Source organism: Myotis yumanensis, unplaced genomic scaffold (genome assembly GCF_028538775.1).
Source record: "Myotis yumanensis isolate MYYU_CA2020_CCGP unplaced genomic scaffold, mMyoYum1.0.hap1 SCAF_1, whole genome shotgun sequence".
NCBI classification, from domain to species: Eukaryota; Metazoa; Chordata; class Mammalia; order Chiroptera; family Vespertilionidae; genus Myotis; species Myotis yumanensis.
The window spans coordinates 74,037,893-74,052,231 of NW_027223752.1; the positions used below are offsets into that span (position 1 = coordinate 74,037,893).

General features: G+C 49.4%; 1 protein-coding gene across 1 annotated transcript in view; it reads left to right on the top strand.

The window, feature by feature from the left end:
* The first annotated feature begins 4,206 nt into the window (after nucleotides 1-4,206).
* The window catches only part of RASGRP1 (RAS guanyl releasing protein 1), a 79,811-nt gene continuing 69,678 nt past the window's right edge, over nucleotides 4,207-14,339 (top strand). The window contains exons 1-2 of the mRNA XM_070425257.1: nucleotides 4,207-4,418; nucleotides 8,903-9,087. Of these exons, the coding sequence (XP_070281358.1) occupies nucleotides 4,384-4,418; nucleotides 8,903-9,087 (220 nt within the window). The 5' untranslated portion in view covers nucleotides 4,207-4,383. The remainder of the gene's footprint in view (nucleotides 4,419-8,902; nucleotides 9,088-14,339) is intronic.

Consider the following 14,339-nt stretch of genomic DNA (forward strand, 5'->3'; position numbering starts at 1 on the left):
CACAGAGACGCCCTGCATCCTTCAAAGCAGCTGAAAACAAGAGTGGATATTCACAGTCAGGGCCTGTATATAGGATGATCTATCTCAAAACGTAATTCACAGGGCAACCATACAATTCCCTTTGGAGAATCCTGGGGATACCGCAAGGAGACAGACATTTTCCTGAACAGCTGGCGCATAGATGGAGAGACCAGAGCGGCTTGCTGCTGGGTCCCGGAGAAGATGCCCAGGACAAAGAAACAAGCAGGCATCCAACCACATGCCCGCAACCTACAGGTCTGCAGCAAAAGGAGTGGCTTCTCACAGGAGAAGTTCCTCTAGCCTTGGTCCAAAGTGAGCAGCAGCAGGAACTCAGTCACAATCAAGAAATATTAAGGCCAATTCCCCTGTCTCAGAAATCTTGGCAGCACTCAGCAGGAGAGTGGAGGATGGGGCCACACCCTCTCCCCTCTTTCCCTCTCCATCTCTCTCCACTCTCCTCCGGAGCTCTCAGCTCCTAAATGTGGCCGTTTTCTGCTCGCAGGCCCATGTGGGGCCCCAAACAGGATACATCATGGTATCCCCCATGAGGGCAGGGGTAACCTCACTCTGAGGTGGCAGCTCCTGGAAATCAGGGTGTAAAACTGTGGTGTGTTTACTTCCTTGTTGACTTGGTTACTGTCTCCTTGTTAGATATGTAAGCTCTTGTGAACAAAGATCTTATCTGCCTTGTTGTCTACCAGATTCTCAATGACAAGGACAGCATCTGACACTCAGTAGGCACCAGTGAACATATCCTAAATGAATGAACACATGGTAGACAACAGAGTGGAAGCTGTGGTAGCCAGTAGGCTCTCAAAGCACAAGAGTCTTCCAGCAGATTCTGAAGGTGAGTTTGCACACCTCTGCACCTGGGAGGCATCCCTGTGTGTGCCCCCTCCGGTGACTTGCCAGCTTGACATGCCTATGCTATAACTGTCCCTTTGTGTGTGTACCAGGCAGAAGGAAGTACACAAGCAAAGCACCAAGGCTTGCAGGGGGACAGTTCACAGCAAGGATCAGGAGTGACCAAGGTGCAACCTAAGAGATCAGGGGCCTGGGAGGGCATGGCTGGAGGTCAGATTGGACAGGGACAGTCCATTCTGTAGGTAACTGGGGATTCCTTGGCAATTTGAAAGCAGAGACATGGCATGATCAGGTAAATCTGAGAGCAGCATGAAAGAAGGATCAGAGAAGAGGAGGTTCTGTTATTGGGGGGGAGGGGCAGTTATAAAGCTATAACACATGTTCAGATTCTGAGATAATGGGGGCCAAGAAGTGGAGAGGATGTCTTGTGGGATAATTAAAGGAGGTGACCAGTTGGAAATATGGGTGTGGATGTTAGATTTCAAGGCTGTGTATTCCAACCTTACAGTCCTGTGGGTCCCGATGAAGTCATGGAAGAAAATAAAAACACCTGATTTGAGCAAAATGAAAGTCTATGCACATCAGTTGAGAATGCCTGATTGAAAAGCAAAAGAATGACAGAGAGTCCCACAGACTGAGCTCACCCAAGGGCAGGCAGAGGAAGAAAGCGGTCCCCAACCTTTCTCAGCTGCTACAGACATTGATTACTGCCCATCCAAGAGGTTAGAGAAGCAGAAGAGAGGGTAAGAGAGGAGAACAAGAGAAAAGAACTTTGTGCTTCAAGTCAGAGGCACCTCAGACAATACCAGGGAGACTAACCTCATGGCGGAGATGAAGAAAGATAGGGAGCTAACTTCTAGGTTTTTAGATGTCTGAAAAGACAAATTGCTCAAATAGGAGCAGCCAGGAAGCCTCATCAAAGAGCTCAGGTGGGCCGAGAAACAGAATCAGGTGCAACTAGAGTGCAGAGCTCTCAGGAAGCTGGAGAGGAGGAAACTTCGGGCCAGAATCAGGCCTCGCTCATTACAGAATTCAGCAAGGCTTGTTTCTGAATGAACTAATAATTTCTATACTTATCCACATAATGAACTGCAGGTGTACAGGTGTGTGCAACTGCCTACATGTGTGCTTAGTACTGTGTATGCACCAAATAGCCTATCTATCTACATATACATACATTTACATACAGTTATGCACTTACATAAAAGTATATATTTACCATTTGTGTACAGATATATGCACATCCGATCTAATAATAGACAAACATGGTAATTGACCGTACCTTTGCTATGCCTCCCATTGGCTAATCAGCACGATATGCAAATTAACGACCAACAAAGATGGCGGCTAATTTAAATACTGCAGGCAGGGCGGGCCAGCGCGAGCTGCCATCCTGCCATCCAGGCCCCCGTGTTGCCGCCTAAGCCCCGCCCCCAGCTGGGACCCCTGTGTGCGGCCCTGGGCGGTGGGGCTTGGCGGCACAATCGGCCCGAGGAAGCCTTATTCTTGCACCCCAATCCCCTGATTGGCCCTGCCCTGTGTGTGACCGGAGATGGTGCCCCAACCCCCAGATCGGTCCTGCCCTGTGCACAACCCAGGGAGGCGGGGCAGGCACCTAGGGATCGGGCCTGCCATCTGCCACCCGGGGAGCGGGCCTAAGCCAGCAGGTGGTTATCTCCTGAGGGGTCCCAGACTGTGAGAGGGCACAAGTGGGGCTGAGGGACACACACACACACACACACACCCCGCCAGTGCACAAATTTTTGTGCACCAGGCCTCTAGTACAGTATAATTCTGGAAGAGTGTCATTATTTAATAGTTATTGAACATCCACATATCCTCTTTATATATGCTGTAACTGAGGACTTGGTTCTTTCTATCAAAGTTCTTATCCCTCAAAGTTCATGGGGATTTTTTAGAGAAATTTTTTTCTGCTCTCAGTATCAAGAATAGTTGATCTTCTCTTAAGCAATTTTCTTTTTTCCTTTTCTTTTCTTCTTTTTTGTCTTGCATGTGTCAGGAATTGTTTTAGGTAAGTCTTCTCTTTTGAACTTGACGGCTAGAAATCTGGGAGACAAGTTTTCATCCCACTTGTAGCAAGTGTATTGGACTCTATGCAATGAATTTTAGAAAACGACTTTCATTTCTGGCTCCATTCTATATATTTTATTTTTCACTGTACATTTTCATACTTCTTTTGTAGCTTATGTACATAAGCTATCTTGAATACCCTTTTTTCAGGACAAGGTGGCATATACATATAAGGAAATGTATGAATGAAGTTGCAGAAGGAGGCTTTAAGGTCCAAACACTGTGGCTGTAGTTATGGCGTGAGACAATGACACTGCTGTTATCAGGGCAGCCCAGCAGTGATTACAGAGTCAGATCTCAGCCCAGTCATAGTTCTCTCTGCTGTTTACTGGTTGTGTAATGGAAGGTGTAGTATTCTCTAAACCTTAATTTTCTCATCTTTAAAACAGTGACCTCTTGGTATTTGGGGGAGATGGGTTAAATGAGGTAATGGATAGCAAGCACTTAGCGAAAGGTACTCAACACTAGCTTTCCTTATCATCACTTGGAAGCAATGGCTGGCCACCATTCCTGGCCAGGTCTGCTGTCACAAACTTCTCTCCCCCCCTCCCCACCCGCCTCCCTCCCCCCACATCTCCTACACCTACAGAGGCCAGGCGGCTGTCTCCCGCAGAGCGCACCTCCACCCACCACCTCTTGCACGGTACAGTGCACGTATCTCCAGTCCAGTCTTGCAAAGCGCTACCAAGAAGACACCCAAAGGCGCAGGCTCAAGCAAATCCACAACTTTGTATTAGTTCCTTACCCGGCCCGGATCTGAGCTCTGCTATATACAAAAGAGGCCTGCGAGAGCACCAGGGGTGCTCAGGAGCCATGCTGAAATGCAGAACGGCAGGGGGCCAGGGAAACAGAGGGAGGGGGTGTTGGGGGAGGGAGAGAGGGTGTTGCCCCGAGAGCCGCTGAGTGAAGCCGGTGCCCTTGAGAGCACACCTGCTGTCCAGCCGCGGGTTTGGTGGGATCCAAGGCACCCGGAGCCTCCCCAGCCCTCCCGCTCCCCTGGACCGCACCGTGGGGCTGGGAGAGGTAGACGGCTGGGGCCAAAGGCGAGGGCTGGGAGAGGTGCTGGCCTTCGGGCACAGCCCAGTACTTTGGGCAGGATTCAGAAAAGAGCCGTGGCCGCCGCACAGTTCCTACAGCTGATAACATCAGTGGGCGTGTCAGGCGGTGCCGGGGAGAGAGTGCGCGCGCCGGGGAAGGCGGGAGGGCGCGCGCACAAAGTTTGTGCCTGCGGGTGCGCGTCGGGCGGGCTCGCCCGGCTCCCAGAGCGGCGGGTGGGCGGCCCGAGGGCGGAGAGGCCCGGGGCGAAGGGCCGCGCTGGCAGCGGCAGCGGCCGTGGCGAGGCGATGCGCCCCGCCGAGCCCGTCCCGCCGCGCTAGGTGAAACGTCTCCACGAGCGCGGCCGCGGCCATGGGCACCCTGGGCAAGGCGAGAGAGGCTCCGCGGTGAGTAGGGGCCCAGGCCCTCGGGGGCGCCAACGTCCTTCATCGGGGCGGGGGCCGGGGTGCGGGCAGCCTCCTTAGGCCTCTCGGGGGTAGAATGTAGGGTGGACGACACGGGAGTCTTCTCTAGGGGAAGTTGCCGGCGACTAATGGGGACGGCAGGCTGAGGTCTCGGCTGATGTCGGGGGAGATGCGCGCTGCGGAGACCAGCTCAAGGGACGGTCGCGCCTGGAGCGCCCAGCCCGTCGCACCGGGAAATGGGGAAGGGAGCTGGGTTGTGCGGGCAGAGTTCGCCCGGCAAGCTCCGGGATTGCAATGACCGGCCTCCTCCCCCAGCTCCTCGCTGCCACGCACCTGGGACTCCCACTCGCGGACTTTCCCGGACGCCCGCACCTGCCGGGGCTCCAAGCTCCGGGCTCCGGGCTCCGGGCACCGGGAGCGCCACCTGGCGGTCTCTGCCGGCCCTGCAGGTCTCGGGAGGACCCAGAAAGGCCGGCAGAGCTTGCAGCGAACAAGCAGAGGTCAGGGGACCAAAGCCCCTGGGGGGAAACCTGTATTCCCCTCCACCCCACTGTGACTCTAGAGAGATGTTTTAGGAGGGTCTTGGGGTGCAGAATATGAAGAGTGACAGTGAGTGAAAAAGCTCTTATCAGGAGAAAGAGGCCTGGAAGTGCCAGGCAACTTTGAGTTTGTCCCCCAAAAGGCTGGAATGGGACAGCTGCCTAGACAGGGGCCTGCGCTCAGCGTAGGGCCGGCACGTTGTGCACTTCCCACCTCCATCCACATGGACTCTGTGTGCCCGCGCCATGCCCAGAGGACGCAGGAAGCTTTGCCCTGCTGGACTTTCTAGAGCTAAAGGTCCTTGCCCCTGTATGCACCTCGCCCTGTATCACCGGGGGTCTGACACTGTACCCTGCACCAGATTGAGGGGAAGGGCCTCAGTACTTTAAATTGAGCCATTTCGGGGGAGCCATTTTGAACAGGACTGGAAGGAATCCTCACTAGAAGCCAATAAAAGCCACCTTGCACTGCAAAGAAAGCCGTGGAAGTTTCCATAAAAAGTGACCTCCACTGAGGAAACCTGTGCCTGGAGAGGATTTCATTTGAACCAGTTCTGAGTTTTGACAGTGTCTTTCAGCAAACTTAATAGGGCCTTCGCTGATTTTGGCCTCAGAAACCACCTTAAGTTAATTTGTTTCTCTCGGGGATTTTTGTTTGTTTGTTTTGTGTTTTTGTGTTCTTTTTAATTCACAAGGAAATGGCTACTGTCCTTTAAAGATATGCCTTTGAAGATTAGGGTCTATTTATTCTATGGATTATAACACCTTCAAGACCTGACTGTAGAGAAGTCTTTTATTAATCCTATGGACAGCCATTTCACCCGAAGAAGCAGTTTTGAAAGGTTTGTCACGAAGCAGCCAGTCAAGAAGCTGCACAGAAGAGCTGAGTTCCCCCAGGTCATGGTTCAGATAACCCCCATCTCCCTAGGCCTCTCAGGTCACAATTTGGTTTTTAGTAGTTCCTCTCCTCCCCGGTTTCTCATGCCCCAGCCCTCGAGTCTCTTTGGGCTCCATAGTTCCCAGGTTGCATATTTCACACACACACACACACACACCAATACTTCAAGCTTTTTCTTTCTACTTGAATCTACCCCAGTCCTTTTTAGTTCTGGTAAAAGCATCTCACCTTGTGAACCAAAGTGGTTTCTGTTACTGCTGACATGAGGAACCATCACTAGAATTAGAACCAGGGCAGTTTTCAGGGTCCTCATTGATCACTGCTACCAACTGAGAAAGTGGGATTTTCCTGTCTCCGCCAGCTGAGAGACTGAGGGAAGAGCTGTGTGTGGAGGCCCAACCTCTGGTTGCAGGTGCCTCTTCTCCAGGGGTCAGGGAGAGGTACTGGAAGGCCTAAGAGAAAAAGAGGCTGTACTGAGAAGGACTGTGTTGTTCTCTTTCCCAACTCTGCCTTGGGTGGAGATCTTAATGGTAAAAAGGCAGCCGCTCAGGCAGAAAGCTGACTAATCCCAACAGCTGACAACCAGCCTCAGGTTTAGAGATTGTCAGTGCCTCCTGGAAGGGGAAGGTGCCCAGGTGGGGAGCAAGGCATGGGCACAGGAGGCCTGGCTTCTGCCTGTCTCTGCACTGGTGGCTGGTCCCGTTGCCCTTCTGATCCTGGACCCACACCCATCTAGTGAAGGGCTTGGAGGATGTCCATGGAGAGCCCACGCAGCCTCTGCTCTGAGGACTGTTCCGGCAACAGCAGAAGGAGGAGGGCCCCAGATTCAGCCTTTATATTATCAGTTATGACTTCAGAGGATGTTACTTTTGTCTTAGGTTGAATTGACCTTTCCAGCCTCTCGTGCTCATTCTGATGGAGTGAAAAGCGAATAGTTCCAGGCACAGTAACTCTTAATTAAGCAAATAGAGCCAGAGAGGCGCCCAGTACAAATCCCAGATCTAGAACATGGGAGTTGTACTTGACCAAGTCATTTAGCCTCTCTTAGACCCAGTTTCAACATCACGGGATGGAGATAATGTCTCTCTGGGATGTATGCTTTAAAGACCATGCAGATCCCCGTCACAGTACCTGCCATGTCGTAGGTTCTCAATTCATGGTGGCCACTATTATTTCCTCTCATTTTCAGGTACTGATCTGCTCCTGGGGCTATCTTAGGCCCTGGGTGAAAATCAGTAATGGCCAGAAGTCCTGTAACACCATCTTTCAGCAATCCCTGCCTCTGGTTAGTAGATTCCTAATAGCCAATGACTGGTTCAGTTTCACTGGGACCACCCTCGGTCAGAACAGAGCTCAGCAGCCACTGCCAGCCCAGCACCCTGGAGGGATTTTGAAATGCAGGGTGTTCCCTCCACAGGTCTGGCTGTGCACTGAGTGGCCCCATCGTTCAGTAGCCTTTTTTCACAGGCTGGTTTTCCAAATTCTGTGTATGCCCCAGTGTCTTATTTTGATTTCAGCACTTCTTTAGCCCCTTCTGGGTGAGATTTCTTGTCAGAGAAACTCTCCAACACTCCAGCTGCAACTGGTTCTCCCTTCTCTGAGGACAGCACAGCCCTTCCCCTTGCCACTCACAGGACACTTAGGATTGATAGAGCTATCTTTCCTTGGTCTGAGTCTGATTCTCCAGCTAGAGTTTTGTATTGAAGAACTTACAGATAGATGACCTTCCTACAACATCAGCTAAGATGTAGTTAGTATGATGTACAGTTTACAGAGTGCCGTCACATAGACTGTCCTACTGGTCTTCTCTGGCCCATCACGATGTCTTACCCATGGAATAAGCACTCACTGATTAATGGGTGCCCTCATGGGTTCAGCAAAAACACATAGGGAGTCACTGAAGTTATGGATCTGAGGTATATTTCTCTTTCCTTTTTTTCTTGCCTCCTCTTTGTAAACTGTGAAATAAGCAGGCACAGTGGGGAGAGAAGAGTTAACGATATGCTCAAAGAAGTTACAAGTAACAACACCCATCACTAGTGAACCTTCAGATGATGGAAATGTGCCTGTGTGTGTGGATGTATTTTTAATGGAAGGGAAAACAAAATGCTTAATTAACCTTCATGTATCATTTTGCAAACAACGTGACTTATACTGAGAGGTCATGATCAAAGGTAAAGCTCTGTGAGAGTGGGCAGAGGTGACCTATAGGCACTCCTAAGCCTTTCCATATCCAGGTGTTTTCTTTTGGATTCGGTTCTGGAATGAAGCTCTCATGAGCTCTGCTCCTCCACACGTCCCCCTCTCTCCCCCACCCCACAATAAGTAAGGACCCAAGTACAGACTTAATGGAATGGTGTTTAATGATAAAAATGACTCATAATGATTACCTGTATTATCAATCATGAAAGACAGAATCTTAAAACCCACCAAGATTTGTGAGAAAGGCAGGGCTAGCTTAAAATCTAAATACCACCACCCTCACCCCTCACCCCTCCTCACCCCCTGCACACGGGTCCTCAGTCTTTGACTTTCCCCCCAAAGTCCTTAAAGATGTTTCCGAGGCCATCTGGGTTTCTGCAGCGTCTCGGGTGTTGTTCAAGTTGAATTTAGCCAAAGATGAGACCACCTGAAACTCAATTCTTAAGACCCAAGTCAGTGGCCTCGAGGCTGAAATGAAAAAGTATTGCTAGGACCCGAGGACTGCCAGGGTAGCCCTGCCTCTGCCTCTCCCCTCAGGCAATGGAGACAACAGGGCAAAGCAATCCTAACCCCCAGAGGACCAGCCCTAGATGCAGCCCTGAAATCTCACCTTGTTATTTGCTTGGGAGATGTTTCTTTAACAGCCAACCAGTCCGTTTGGTGCATCTGCCAAGTGGGAGGGGTGTATCTTCTATCAGCCCAACTCCCAGGATTAATTGTCTTATCTCTAGTCCTTCCTCTCTAATCTGCCTTCAGAGTGTGGAGCTGCCCCTGTGTTCGCCCCCTGGCCGCTCCGCTTGCACTCACTGCCTCCTCTCTTTCCTCAGGAAACCTTCTCATGGCTGCAGAGCTGCCCCTAAAGCAAAACTAGAGGCGAAGCCAGCCAGCAGCCCCTTCCCCTCCCATCCCAGCCTGGCCCAGATCACCCAGTTCCGAATGATGGTGTCTCTGGGACATTTGGCCAAAGGAGCCAGCCTGGACGATCTCATCGATAGCTGCATTCAATCCTTTGGTGAGTTGCCCACATGTATAAAAATCACTCTCTTACTTTGCTCTTCCGTAACAAGTGCTTCATAGAATAGCAACCTAGATTGCATTTTGGCTTTAAAAATAGCTTTTGAGCCTTTGAAATGTTGGAGAGGGTGCGCAGTGCCTGTGGCACATGACTGTGTGGGTGTATTAGGTCGTGATGAGAGGTGTGATTTAAAGTGAGAAAAGTTACCGAGGAGAGTTTGTATGTTTCTTCGGACGGAGGTTTTTCTCGTGACAAAAAAAAAAAAAAAATTATATAATGCTGTTGTGTGCCTGGTGCTCTGACTTTTTGTCCTTGTGTTCTTGGGGCACACAAAACCTAGGTTCCATAAGCAGACTCTATTATCAAACAGAAATGTGAAAGTCTTTGAATCATTTGGACAGAAAGTCTTAATAATTCCCTTTCCAATCTGAATGGTACTTACAGAGGAATAGGAAGGGATCGGGTAAAGCTGGCATTTCTGTGACTGGAAGATACTGATTAATAAGCATTGCAATTGGGGGTCAGAGGTCTGAGAAGCATACAGACTCACGTCGGCAGTGAATTACCTAAACGCTGTCCTCTGTCATCACCTGTAATCACTGTGAAGGATGCACACCCAGGGCAGCTGACAAGCAGTTATCTGCAAAGATGCCCTATTTTTTAAAAATTTTATAAGCACTGTCTTTCTCTTGGTTGTTATTTGTGAAATTGTGATGGGAAAGTACTAAATATTTTCTCCCTTCAAAAAAAAGGAATGATTAAAATGGATGGAAAAGTCATAGATTTCTCCTCTGTGCGCCCTCCCCCCGCCCCCCGCCCCCAGCCCCCGCTTTGAGCCCCTCATCTCCCACCATGAAGCAGAGGAGCCCTAGTGGCTCAGCTTGCAAGCGCCTGCCCAGCCGGCGCCAGGAGCCTCCGGGGAGGTGATCACGTCCTAGGTAGCACGGCATGCAGATGTGCTGGAACTCAGAGCTGGGATTCCTGGCCGGACTTGTTTAGTGCTTGGCCAGACCTTATTTCTAGAATTGGGAAAGGCTTGACACCAGGAACACTCATTTAGTGCCCTTTATTACAACACTGAAAAGAATAGTTTTGATGATTTCAACACTGTTTAAAGCAAATGTTCTCAACTGTTAGTGCAGAATCACATGGAGGATTTTTTTAATAATACATTTGCTCCACCCCTCAAAGTTTCTGCTCCAATGGGCCTGGGGTGTGGCCCATAATTTACATTTCTAACAAGTTCCCGGGCGGATGGATGCTGATGCAGCTGATCCAAACAGCACGCTTTGCTTTTTAACCAGGAAAAGAGGGAGCATTTTTGTTGTTAGTTGGACTTTAATTTTAATTAAATTTCTGTTTATTTACACTTTAATTTTTCAGTCAAGGATAAAGTCAGGAGCAGAATGAATGGTTTTCTACTTCAAATTAACCTCCTTAGGAAACATGCATGTAAGGAGAAGCACTAGGACACAGTGGAGCCCGGAGGAAGCACGGCTGTGATAAGTTGTTATGTCACCTCACTCCCAATCTAATACACGGCAGAGTGCCTCACACGGGCCTGGTAGTCATAGTGCACTGGTCTTTAGCAGGACACTAAGACTGTTTCACGCACAAAGATTTTTATTCTCTTTCCATTTCACTGTTGAGAAAACGGCGACCAGCAAAGTATTTATTTATCATGCTTTCTTCCTCCCATGTCACTCATGCAGCTGCTGGCTGATTATTAACCTTCAGATAATCATGACAGCAACCTGAAAAATACATGACTGATTCTGCAGTCCTTCCCTGAAAGAACCAAGCCAGTCCACGGCCCTCAACAAGTAGTACATTGTTTCCTAGAATATGTTGAACTGAACGATGTACCTTAAAATCCCAAAGCTGTAAAAATCCCATAGAGCCTGAGAGTCTTTTATGCTTTATCCAGAAGCGCTGAAGTCCCTGATTGTGACGCTGTGCTGGGCAATGCACAAGGAGAATGGCAGGGACTGGACCCCTGTCCCATTATTGGAGCTTAGAATACCTGAGATCTGCTCTGTTCAGAAAAAAAAAGAAAAAGATACAAAACACAGGGCAGTCATTAGCGAAGTGCAGGGAGAATAAATCCTTTATACCATGTAGAGTTTGAGTCAGCTCACCTCCAAGGTGAGGACATGGATTCGGGAGAGCAGCCAGTGTTTGTTCAAACCCCTCTTGGGGCCGTGGGAATGTCTCAGGAAGGCAGGGAGGTTAGATCTCAGGGCTTCTCATATTATATTCTGCGGAGTTTCCTGCCACAGAATTTACATGAAAGGGGCAAAGAAGAAAAGACGCCGTATGTCTGGAGAGAACGGGAGACAGCACTCAGCCTGTGACTTTGAGTGGTTGGTTATCAGTTGACGTGTCTAGTGGGGGGAGGGGAGTGAGATTGAGCCGCAGAGGTAAGGAGGGTGGGGATGGGCAGCAGCAGAAGAGCTATGTCCTTTCCTACCCGTCGGCCTCCTCAGAGGCGATGGGAGAAGGGTGCAGAGTGAGGCTAATGTTTCTCCCTGGTTATTTCTCAGCCTTGGGTAGAAAAGTTGTTTTATAGGATAAAGTCATCTAGTTTAGCTTTGTGTTAATGAGTTTAGATACCATCTCAGTTTAATATTCATAAAATATAGAGGGAAATAGTACTGGAGGATTAGAGAAACCTGTTCTTATTTTCTGGTAATCTCTCACTTCAGACCTTGATATTGGCCACTTCTTCCAACATGAAAAAAAATTGTTTTGAACATAAAGACTGACTAATGAGTTCATGTATGTTCTACTGCTTTCTCAGCCTCACTTGCATGCAGTTGCTTTGAGGGGTTTTGAATTGGCTAGAGCTGTGCCGTCCAATATGGTGGCCACTAGCCGCACATGGCTGTTTACATAGACATTTCAATTAATTAAATTATATCAGGTGTGAAATTTAGTTCCTATTTCAAATGCTCAACGGCCACAAGTGGTAGCTGCCTCTGGACAGAGTAATAGAAAAATTCCCATCATCGCAGGAAGTCTGTGGGGCATGCTGGGCAGGGTAGACGGCCGACTTGGAAGGGCAAAGCAACAGACAAATTTTCTGGAAACTGAGGCATTTGCATTTTCCTAGCATCTCTAGGTAAAGTCTGAGTACTCCCTGAGGCCTCATGTGCACTTGGCAGTCTTTACTGATGGCTCTGTCTTGAGTAATATTGGCCACTAGTTACCACCCACACTGTTCTCAGAGGAAGGACTTACTACAATACTTTTAAGAATGAATGATCAGCCCTGGCCCGTTTGGCTCAGTGGGTAGAGGATCGGCCCTTGGACTGATGGGTCCTGGGTTTGATTCCGGTCAAGGGCACGTACCTCGGTTGTAGGCTCCATCTGTGTGTGCGAGACACAACCAATCAATGTGTCTTTCTCACATCGATGTTTCTCTCTGTCTGTCTCTCTCCCACCCTCCCAGGCTCTCTAAAAATCAATGGAAAAATATCCTCTGGGTGATGATTAAATAAATAAATAAGTAAATAAATAAATAAATAAATAGTTAAAAAAGGAACGAGTGATCAGCACCCACAAAGTAAGCATCCTCTTGCAGGCCTCGAGCAAGCCTCCCAGGGTCATGTACAAGGTCACAGATTTGGGATTAGAAACTCAGAACCTTGAGTCAGTCCATTGCTTTGCCACGAAGCAACCACCCCCGCCTTCTGTTTCAATCACAGGCCATGCGTTACATTCTCAGCGTATTATGGGGAGTTAATCCACTCTTCAGCTGAGCACAATGAGGCAAATCATCACAACCTGGTACATTGATGTCAGATGCATGTGAGTCACACCCTCTGCTTCAGAGGTAGAAAAGACTGACAAAAGCATCTGGGCTTTTTAAAAACGTTTTTCACTTCGTAGGAGGGCTGCCAGCATTGGGGACCGAGTGGAAGGCTTCAGACGTCCAAACTCCCAAAGCTCTTCTCTTGTCCTTTTCTGAAAGCAAGACAACTTCTGACAGCAGCAGAAAGAAGGCTGCAAACACATCCCAGAAAGGGACCCTCCGGAGGCAGCTCTGCTGCTCTCCGCTGGGGTGTGGGAGGAAGCTGCAGGTCTTTGTCTTACCTGTCAGTGTAAGGGGGCAACGCAGCTTAGCCTAATATCTTACATTTAAAACTAGAGGCCCAATGCACAAATTTTGTGCAAGGGTAGGCCTTCGCAGCCCCAGCCACCTCCCTTGTAGCCCACACTCACTTGGGACCACACACAGTTCCCTCCATGGCAAAGGGAGGGGTAGGAATTCCTCACCACTCTGCCACTTAGAGTCTGCACCAAAGCGATGTGCCCCTAGGCAGCAGGGGCACAAGACCAGAAGCCCAGGACTGTGATAGCCAAGGGCACTCTGACCCAAGAATGGGCAACTCCAGGCTACAAAGCCAAGTGTAGGATCAGCAAGGGGCTCACGCCTGGGCCACTGTTGGTGACAGGCCCTCGCAGAGAAGACCACAGCTGACGAGTAGCGTCCTCACTGGAACGCCCAGTTGCTGGAAGTCATGGCCACAGGTTTCACATGTAAAGGATGGTCCTCCGGGCAGTCACTTCCTAAAGGCTTCCAGGCGTCAGAGCAGCTCGCAGACATGACCGTCCTTTTTGAAATTCATTGACTGAATTAATTAGCATTCTGTGATCAAGATGCTGTTTATCCCAAGGAGCCTCTTTGCTGCATCTTTGACAGGCTGGCAACACCCCATGCCCCGGGCTGGCATGTCTGCCTCTTACGGGTGTGAGTTACCGTGACTGCCATCCCTGTGAAATGAGGAAATGGGAACCCCCTTTACTCTCTCATCTGTGCTCTCCTGTAGGGAGGGAGGGTACTTACTGCTGACCTCCCACAGTAGTAGAGAACAGCGGCAGTCATAAAAATGCTTATGCATGAGGATGACAGTGTCTTGGGAATTCTGAGCACTGTAGTTCAGTAAGTCCATCCAGAGCGATGAGATGGACTGCTGAGAGAGAGAGACAGGCAGGCAGACAGATAGGTCTAGACCAGCGGTTCTCAACCTGTGGGTCGCGACCCCTTTGGGGGTCGAACGACCCTTTCACAGGGGTCGCCTAAGACCATCGGAAAACACATATATAATTACATATTGTTTTTGTGATTAATCACTGTGCTTTAATTATGTTCAATTTGTAACAATAAAATTGGGGGTCACCACAACGTGAGGAACTGTACTAAAGGGTCGCGGCATTAGGAAGGTTGAGAACCACTGGTCTAGACT